The following is a 10,162-nucleotide window of genomic DNA, read 5'->3' as shown; positions in this document are numbered from 1 at the left end:
AATCCCATGAGAAAACAGAATAGGAAACTTTTTGATCCTTCCAATGGTAAAATCTCACTACCCAAGGTGTTTATAATGTTTTCCAACCCAAGAGAAGCTCACTACAAAGGCACTCAACCCTAAAGCCTCCCCCTTTGTATTTCCAAGTTTCTCTCTCTAAGCCACACCCAAAACCTTGAAGAATGAAGCCTTAAATAGTGTTCAGACCCGTGCCACGTTTCCTCCCATTGTGCGACAATGGAGTAGATATAATTGTACAATATTATACCTTATATCCGTCTAAATCGTATCACGTTCCTCCTGCATCGTGCCATGATTTTTTCAGTGAAAACCCAGACCTGAACCATTCAATCGTACCACGTTGCCCCGCAAATGTGCCACAATTTTTCCAGAACTTCAATATCCAATTATTGAGTCAATTTTCAATATATTTCTTCTATTCTTTCTTATCTTTGTTTCTTTGAATATATTCGTGGTGTTGTTTAACACTTAGATCTAAGTCTATTTGTTGTTGTTGTTGTTGTTGTTGTTGTTGAGGTTGCTTTACTCATTGATTACTACTTCATTTGCTCCACACATCTAAGTTTATTGGTGTGATTATTTGTTAGAACTCACAATAAAAAGAAATTACTGTTGTTTTTAGCAAAAGGCAAAGTTGATTAATCATCTATTAGATAAAGTTAAATTGCTATCATTTTGGTGGTTAAAAGAAGAAGAAAAAAAAATCCTAATTCATCTTTTAATCTTAATCACTCATTATTGTATATATGGCTTTAGCACCCTATAGCAGGATCTATTTTTGTTCTATTTGATAATGTAATATTTATTTTTCCCTGTCATTCCCATCAAAGAACACCTTTTCTATTACTAGTAACAGTATGTGAAATTCTTTTGTCCTCGTCAAAAAAGAAAAAGTATGTGAAATTCTTTTGTCCTCGTCAAAAAAGAAAAAGAAACGCGATTTCTCTAAAGCATGCATATTTTGATATTAATTTATGATTGTGAGAGAGACGACATATGAGGTCGTGACAATATTTGTTTGATATTAATTTATGATTGTGAGAAGACATATGAGGTCGTGTCACTATTCGAGTTACTTTACTAATAGATGGAAATCCATGAACGTAGCATAGAAAATTAAGTCACCAAAGATGACTACCAAGTCAAGAAATACGTATAGGCATCACAAACTAAGCACCATTTGAGTTTCTAAGCATATTTGTTTTGATACATATTCCCGGCAACTGCAATTACATAGAAGCATCACAAAGTAACTTCCTTGAGGTGGTTACAACTTACACAGTTTCCCCTTGGAGTGGAAGCAAGATACTTTTGCTTTTCCATTGCAATTTACTATTAAAAAATATACAGTCTAATTCGGAAAAGAGATACCGAAAAAAAAAATTGAATTAAATATATCTTACTTAATTACACTACAAGAAAATATCATATTAGCTACCATAATATCCCTACCAATTATTTTAGTGGTTATTTCCAAGGTAAAAAAGTGAAGTTTATCCACTTCATATATAATAATATTGTTCCTATATTTCCTATTTTAATGGGTTTTAATCTACTAACCTAAATATAAAAATTCTTGTCCGTTTTTTTTACCATTTTACCCTTGTGGGGGTATTTTGGTAAATTGGTAAATGCTGCCTCTCCCCCTATATATGTGTTGACAGAGCAAAAAAAAAAAAAAGCTGAACGAACGAGAGAGAGAGAGGGTCGAGGGAGAGAAAGGGTCTCGCCGTCGCGTTATTCTCTCCCACTGAACGCGTTTCTCCCCTTCGTCCTTCAACTCACCACCGCCGTTCACCAATTTTCCGGCGTCGATCTGGTCGCCGTTCTCGCTAAACTAGCAAAACGCGTTCTCCACAAAAATGATAGAACAACAACCGATTGCCTTTTCTTCATCATTCAAGGTATTTTTTTCTTCTTCTGATCAATCTGATATCATGCATGTTTAGGTTTTTCATCTTTTCATCAATCTTCATGAGGATGTTTCAAATTTCTTAAATTTGATTCATTACCCCCAATTTGCATTTCATCTTGATTATTAGATTGTGAATTTTGGTTGGGTCTGGTGGATTTTGGAAGAAAGTTAGGATTTTTATTGATTTAGGTGAAAGAATCTGTGGAGAATCAATCAATTTGGTCATTTTCCTTCCTCTGTTTGGTCATTTATGTGTTTGTTCATCCTTAATTTGCAGGATCATTGTAGCTTTTTTCACAGTATTTGAAAACGTGGTTATTGGATGGTGAGAGCTTGAGTTTTTTTGGTCATTTGTATATTGTTCAATTTTGATTAATAAGATTTGTACAAAAAAATTAATGTTGGAACTTTATGAAGGTTGCCCATGTATGGAGAATTGAAGCTTGCCCTGTTCATATACATGTGGTATCCCAAAACTAAGGTAAGAAAAACATAACATGTTTGAGAGAATGTCTATTTGGACACTTTACAATATAGTACTCTTTTTCTCAACACTTTTATTGCATGTTTAATTTCTTTTTCATTTACCAAGGAAAGTGAAAGTTGTGTTTATTCTTCAGTTAAATAATGAGATAAATGTTGCTTGATGCAGGGGACATGATATGTTTATAATAAAGTGTTGAGACCATATGTATCTAAGAATGAAATTGACTTTGACAAGAAGTTTCAAGAGTGGAGAGTTAGAGAATGGGATTTGGCAATTTTTTCCTGGCAAAATTGCACCGAGTTGGGGCAAACTGCATTTTTTTCAAGTTATTGATCACTTGGCTGCTCAATCCAAGAGATTATCAGGCAAATTCTCCAAGAAGGTGAGTTGCAGCAACCTCTAAACCTTTTCTAAATTGACTAATGACTCAAGGTGACCTATGAGATTAGGTGTGTCTCCGTGTCCGACACTTCACACGCGTTGGTGTTCGACACCAAACCGACACCAACACATATATTTGTTAGCATTATCAACAACTCCTCTAACTTTGCATATATTTTTTTTTTCATTCTTTCAATGTCAACAGACATGCTAACTCTTACGTGATATCTTGATAATTTTAAAGGTAAAGACTTAAGAGGTATTAAGAAAATGGGATAACAACCATGTTGTGATAAGGTTGGTTTGAAGAGAGGACCATGGGCTATTGAAGAAGATCACAAGCTTGTGAACTTTATCCTTAATAATTGGGATTCAGTGTTGGAGAATGGTTCCTAAACTTGCAGGTAAATATTTTAATTAAAAGTTGTTTTTTTTCACATGCTTTTTATTTGATAGATAAGTTTCATTGAAAAGGTGTTTCTAACATGGTGCATATTTTTTAAGGTCTTCTAAGATATGGAAAGTGTTCTAGATTGAGATGGATTAATTATTTGAGGCCAGACCTTAAGAGAAGTGGCTTTACTAAAATGGAAGAGGATCAAATTATACAACTACATGCCCGTCTTGGTAACAGGTACAATATGCTTTCTAAAATTTCATTAGGTCTGCCTAAGCATAACATAAGGTTTGCATATATGAGGCCCCTAAGTAATTCACAATAGTCTCATAAAATTTTATACCTCAACTCATCTTGGGCTGAAAAAATGTTGAATGCATCGTTTTAAATTACAATTGCGGTTATACTGCAGTAAATTATAGATAAATGCAAAGATGCAACCACGATTGCAGTTGCGGACACCTCTCAAACCGTTACTTTGTGGTCGTAGTTGGAGTTGTGACCACAATTCAAAAATTGTTTTTGGTTATTAGTGTGTATCATTTTTGGTCATATGTTTGATTGAAGAAACTCTTCAACTATCAAGTTAATTTCAATTTTAAGTTAATTTATAGAATCCCTATCAAATTTCTGTGTTTTCTATTTTTTTCCGCCTATCTAATGTATCATAGCAAGTATGCAAGAGAGATTTTTAAGTATTTAAGATGGAACATTTTGGTTGTTTCTTTCAATCTGTGTCCGTATATCATTCATCGTTTTCCTTAACCATGTTTCAGGAAAGTTGTTTTTTTCCTCTGAAAATACTGAAGTTGATTTATGCAACAGTGATGGTGAAGGTCTGAACTCTGAAGGAGAAACTTTAAATAGAAATTGGTGAGTTTTTCTTCAATATCCTGCATAAAACTCCCCTTCACTTTCTTTGTGCAGTGTTAGCTTCTTTTAAACTTTATGTTTGATACATTTATGTAGGGTATTGGGTTGCATAGGTTATTGTTGCTAAGATTCATCCAGATGCTGCTTTGGACAAAGTTTATCTTCTTGGATGTGGTGTTCCAACCGGTAAACTCTTGAACTTTATCCGCTTGAATTGTTAGTTTTTGTGTTGATGATAATTGTGACGAACTTCTGATATAGTGCCGGGCCGCGCATCGTGTCATGGTGAAGAAGCACATTTGAAATGTTTGCGGCGGAAAAGCCAGGGTAAAAAACTTTTCTTTCACTTCTCTTTTCTAACATTTGTAACTTTGAGATGTGAAATTAGTTTAGAAATATATAATCATTTGAAGGTAAAATGCCTTTTTGGTTGCAAACTTTTGAGTAATGTAGATTGATCACTATTGCATTTTGTTAACTCTTTTCTCCTAATCTGTTTATTATTTATGGGCCCTTATATATATGGGATGAAGACGACGACAACAACAATGAATGCAGCAAAGGTAAGAAGAATTGGATGAAACAGTGACCATAATGTTGGTGAAGTTGGTGGAATTGAAATTGGTCAGGGTCTCTGGACAAAGGTTAAACAAATGGCTGCATTCGCCCTCGGTACAATTCAGTGTACTGGAACTGAAAGTCTCTTGGACAAAGTAAGGGTTGTACAAGCTGATACAGTGAGCTTGATTCAAGGGGGATTCTGGGAGTACTACATCAGAGGCAAGCTGCAAAGCAGTTAGGCTTAGCTGCAATATCTTGGTTGAAAGGTTGAAGCCTCTCAAGGAAAAGCTGCAGGAAGAAATGGGCTCTATTAAGTGGAAGACACTTATTCTTCAGGTAGCTACATTATTGTTATGTTAACGGGGTTATATTCAAATATTGATGGATTTCTCTTCAGAAAGAAGTTTTGAGAACATCCTAATCATGAGTGTAACATGAAGGAAATAGTACTTTATCTGTTTTCTCTCTTTACGATCCATATGAAAAAACTATTTATGTTTAAATTTCACTGTTGTCTGCAGTAAATTATAGAAACTTGTATTTTTCATTTCATATTGATGCATCTATCATGGTATTTATAATTGTGCATGAGGTATATCTTTGTATTTGTAATTGTGCATGAAATACACTGCCTCAACCTTTACCTGTTAAAGGTCTAATGGTATGTGTGCGTAAAGTGGCACTTAGCATGTTCACAATTTATGGGAGAATAATCCAACCGTTTTAAAGTGGAAAATACTGAGGGACTAAATGTGCAATGGAGTTGAGGGGAAATAATTATTTTTCTTCTTTTGCTGACTATTTATCAATCTGCAGGCATACATGCAATCTGTGAACTTATCAGTGTCTTCATTTTACGTACCCAGCAATAACTCGATGATGTGCTTTAATTATGGTGCTGCAATAAGTGAGGTAACATGTTTTTCTATGCACATCTCAAACCTTAATGGTATAAGTTCATTCAAAGCTACTTTTATTGAATGTAAAGTACTTAAATTGTCACACCAGTCGTATTACTGAAGTAACTGAGCTGAATTATCGTATGCCATCATTCTAAATAATGGAAATTATTTCTCAGGTGGAAATAGATCTTCTGACTGGAATAAAGAGTATTATTTCATATTGTTATTTACGTGCAGTGTAGTATTGGCTATGAGTAAAGAGTATTGCTCTGTCTTTGACGGCAAGATACGGGTAACTCATGATCTTATTTCATAATTTGATATTGGGCAAATATTTGAACATTTTTTGTTGATGTTTGAAGTATTTATTGATCAAATGTTGTGTTTACTAGAAGCTTGAAGATTGCTGAGGCTCTTGAAGTACAAATGGACGTACAAAAGAAGCTTTATAAACAAATTGAGGTAGCACTTTACAAATTATGATTTATGATATATACTCATTCTTATCTAGATTACAGTTGATGCATAAGAACACATGTTAATCAATTTGGAACTTGATTTCATCAGGTGCAAAAACATTTACAGTTTAGAATTGAAGCTCAAGGAAAGTACTTGCAATCGGTACTAATGAAGGCACATGAAGCACTTTCAAGATATAGTTCTTCTTCGACAACGGGTGTAGAACATGCTAAATCATTTTATTCCTTTTCAAACATTTATCGTTTTTTTCAAGTACTATTGGTAGGATTGATTTTCATGTGATACTAAAGTTTTAGGTTCTAAATCATCAAAATCTGCGCATTTTGATTTTTTTAGCTTCTGTGATGGTGTTGAGCATAACTTTAGCATGGTTTAGTTTTCCCCTTTCTCTCTTCTCTCTGTATTTTATCACCAATTCGTATCAATGCATTTCAGTTGATAGTGATGTCTTCATGCCGAGACCTCTCTGGCTTTTTTGAGAAAGAGATGAGAATTGAAGTTAGTTAGCAGAAGATTTGATTTGTTATATTCATTTTGAGCACGGTTTTCTGTCTTTGAACATTCATCACTTCCCAGGAAAATTTCACTCATTTTTTGGGCACAATGTGATTTGAGTTACAGGACGTATCAGAGAGGAAGATAAGGTTTACAACAAATCTTTCAGTCAAAGATCTGATGGAGAAGATTTAAGATTCTGTGACAAAAATGGAATTTAGAGTTCAAAAGAGAAATGGGAAAGTTAGTACTATTGCTGATATTTAGAAAAGCTACTTCTATTTTCTACAAACTTGCATGGAAAAACTCATTTTCCATATGTTTTCAATTGCAAAGACATTGTGGCACAAGATATAGTGAAACATATGGATATAAACAACCCGAGCCTTTTAACAAGGCATGTATCTGTTTTACACTTTCTCTGTTTCAGGCAAAATAAAAGCCAAAACTGTAATAAAAAGAACATTATTCGGTAATTGAATTCACAAGTTTTTTCTCTGCTTTCCTTTTGATTTTATCATTCCAGCTCGATGATTGTTCATATGCTGAACAATGTATTTTTTATGTCAATTTAGGATTTGGTATGTTATGGATCATGGCATTTTATATTTATAAGCATGTAATATCTATGTTTGCAATCAGTTCACTTTTAAGCGTTAACAAATGTGATTGCCAACAAAATTATCCGAAAAAAAAAGCAATCCATCCCGTGCGAAGCACGGGTTGACAACTAGTTTTTAAATAAAATTTAAAATAATATTTTTCTTTTGGTCAAGTAACCTCTAGGCTAGAGATCACACAATTTAATCGTGGAGAAGTGAAGTGTCCGGGGTTCGAACCCAGATTCTTGCATATAATATGCAATATCCCTACCAACTGAGTTAAGCTCACAGGGATAATTTAAAATAATATTATTAAAGAATAAAATAGTATATAAAATAGTTTAAATGAAAGGTAAAATATGTAATAAAAAAGTCAGCTCAAACTCATATATTTTATGCATCATAGAATATCTAATAATAAACTCCATCATAAAATATTTGCAACAAACCAAAGTTGTATGACATAAAATTGCATTAGTATCAAAATAACCAAAAAGTGCAACATATTAATTTGTAACTCTAGTATGTTTTGATTTTTAATATATAGGATACAATATGTATGTTTTGGAAATATAACTTTCTTCTATACCCTATGAAAATAAAGATAAAAAATATTAACATTATTGGGTAAGTGAGTTTTTTGGGGTTGAATCTGGTTTTACCCTCAGAAATGGGATACTTGACAGACAAATCAGAAGAGACATTACTGCAGACATAGTCTTGCAAATGGGATGGAGGATTTGATATTCTAGAGGAGTGTCTGAGAATGGGAGGTGGTGCAGGAGATGATGGTTCATCATGGGAAGGTTCAGGGTCAATGAAGGTGGCAGGAAGGGAAGGTGAAGTATGAACAGGTGGGTTACTTGTGGTGCAAGAATTTGAGGCAAAATAGTCCCAAGAGGTGGTAATGGAAGAGGAATTTGAAGGATAGGGTAAAATGTGTTCATGATAAACAACATTTCTGGAAACATAAATTTCTCTAGAGTTGAGATCTAAAAGGGTTGATCCTTTGAATCCAACAGAGTAACCTAAAAATATGGATTTTCTGGCTCTTGGGGACAATTTAGTTCTATGTGCTTGAAGAGTGGTAGAGTAACAAAGAGATCCAAAAACTTTGAAGGATTCAAGATCAGGTAACTTGTTATGAAGTAATTGGTATGATGATTTATTGTGTAGGTTAGGAGAAGGAACTCTATTAATGATGAAAGTTGCATGCAGGAGAGCATAAGACCAGTAACATGAAGGAAGTTTGGATTGGTAAAGTAAGGCTCTGCCTACATTAAGAATGTGTTGGTGTTTCCTCTCAACCCTACCATTTTGTTGTGGTGTTTCAACACATGACCTATGATGAACAATTCCTTTGGAAGCATAAAAGGAAGAGAGCAAAAATTCAGGTCCATTGTCAGTTCTGATGGTTTTAGGAGTGATTTGAAACTAGTTTTCAATGAGACAAATGAAATTTTTGACATGTTGAGAGACTTCAGACTTGGATTTTAAAAGGACAATCCAAACAAATCTACTATAATCATCTAAGATGGTGAGAAAGTATCTATGGTTATTAACAGAAGTGATGGACAAAGGTCCCCAAATATCAAAGTGTAGAAGTTGAAATTTGCTAGTTGCAGCAGATAAACTTGAGGAAAAGGGCAGTTTTCTTTGTTTGGCAAATTGACATATATCACAAGTTGCATGAGAATCAAAGGTAAGACCATGATAAAGGTGAGACATAGATGAAAGCCTCTTATTTGAAACATGACCTAATTTGAAATGCCATAAGGCAGAAGCAGGAATAGTGTGATTGACATCAACATTATTGACATTGACTTTATTGGTTAAAAAAGAATCAAAAAATCCTAAATCTAATCTATAGAGACCTTCAAATTGATTACCCAAACCAATCATCCTCTGGGATTGAAGATCCTGTAAGAAACATTTCTTGTCATGAAATTTGGCATAACAATTCAGGGACTCACAAACTTTAGAGATGGAAATCAAGTTTAAATTGAACAAGGGAGAAAACAAGACATTATCAAGATAAAACTGAGGTGAAAAATGAATGGTACCAGCATGTTCAACTAACACTGATGTGCCATTAGGTAAATTCACAGGTTTAGGTAAGATTTTGTGATATGAAGTGAACCAGTGTGTGGAAGAAACAATGTGTTCATTGGCTCCTGAATCTAAGAGCCATATATCAGACTTTGAAGTTATGGAACATGAGAATATAGAGGATATACCTGAAACAGAGGTGGAAATGACATTATTAGCACTAGAAGGAGAAACAGATGATGAAGGAAGCAAGTTCACTTGTTGAAGCAGGCTAAGAAGCTGATCATATTTCTATTGAGAAATACTAGCATTGGATGAAGTAGCATCATTACTATTTCCTGGTGGTGCTTCAACATTTTCATTGCTACATGAAGCATTAACAGAAGGTGCTGGCTTCTGAAAATTGGGAGGATATCCATGCTTGGCATAGCAGTAATCAACTGTGTGATTACTTCTTCCACAGAAACTGCAATGTCTGGGAGGTTTTGAACCATTAGAGATACCTTTACCCCTCCCTTGAGACTTGTTGCGTGAATCAAAAGCATTAACCAAGGAGAGTGATTCAGTTGCAGAAGAAGCTATAGAGTGATTGTTGCTTTCTTCCTGAACCACCAAAGAATACACCTTGTTAATTGACGGAAGAGGATCCATCATCAAGACTTGAGTCTTAACAACAGCAAACTGATCATTAAGTCCAGTAAGAAACTGAATGACTTGATCTTCAAGTCTGAAATTACGAGCTTCTCTCATAGCAGCACAACGGCAAGGATGTGGACAAGTGCAATGTGGCATAGGTCTGTGAGAATTCAATTCTTCCCACAAAGCACGCATTTCAGTGAAATACTCCAATACAGACTTAGATCCTTGCTTCAAGTTGTTGATTGTTGTGCGAAGAGTAGCGATACGTATTCTATCAGCTTTAGAGAAACGTTCTTTGAGGTCAAGCCAAGCATCAATGGCGGTTTCACGAAAAACCAAGGTTTGCGCAATCTGAGGCGA

The 10,162-nt window shown here is 34.5% G+C and overlaps 1 protein-coding gene across 16 annotated transcripts; it reads left to right on the top strand.

Moving 5' to 3' along the window:
• Positions 1–1,682: 1,682 nt before the first annotated feature.
• Positions 1,683–7,010, top strand: LOC146907869 (myb-related protein 315-like). 16 transcript variants are annotated; one of them, XR_015018396.1, is made up of 14 exons: positions 1,683–1,925; positions 2,214–2,261; positions 2,354–2,417; positions 2,589–2,805; positions 3,049–3,208; positions 3,309–3,438; positions 3,978–4,074; positions 4,171–4,260; positions 4,336–4,401; positions 4,608–4,971; positions 5,452–5,547; positions 5,775–5,829; positions 5,933–5,999; positions 6,105–7,010. XR_015018396.1 is itself a non-coding variant. In XM_085725155.1 (14 exons), the coding sequence occupies exons 5-9, from the start codon at positions 3,190–3,192 to the stop codon at positions 4,375–4,377; spliced, it is 312 nt and encodes a 103-aa protein (XP_085581281.1). In that variant the 5' UTR covers positions 1,690–1,925; positions 2,214–2,261; positions 2,354–2,417; positions 2,589–2,805; positions 3,049–3,189; the 3' UTR covers positions 4,378–4,401; positions 4,608–4,971; positions 5,452–5,547; positions 5,775–5,829; positions 5,933–5,999; positions 6,105–7,010. The 16 variants fall into 16 exon arrangements, 8 of the variants coding, with proteins under 8 accessions (XP_085581281.1, XP_085581279.1, XP_085581280.1 ...); XR_015018394.1 differs by having other exon boundaries at positions 5,930–5,999; XR_015018395.1 differs by having other exon boundaries at positions 5,714–5,829.
• The last annotated feature ends 3,152 nt before the right edge of the window (positions 7,011–10,162 follow it).

Source organism: Medicago sativa, chromosome 7 (genome assembly GCF_051527215.1).
Source record: "Medicago sativa cultivar Bolivia chromosome 7, Bolivia_mono, whole genome shotgun sequence".
Taxonomy (NCBI): domain Eukaryota; kingdom Viridiplantae; phylum Streptophyta; class Magnoliopsida; order Fabales; family Fabaceae; genus Medicago; species Medicago sativa.
The sequence above is the reverse complement of the archived record's forward strand: the minus strand, read 5'-3'. Positions and strand labels throughout refer to the sequence as shown.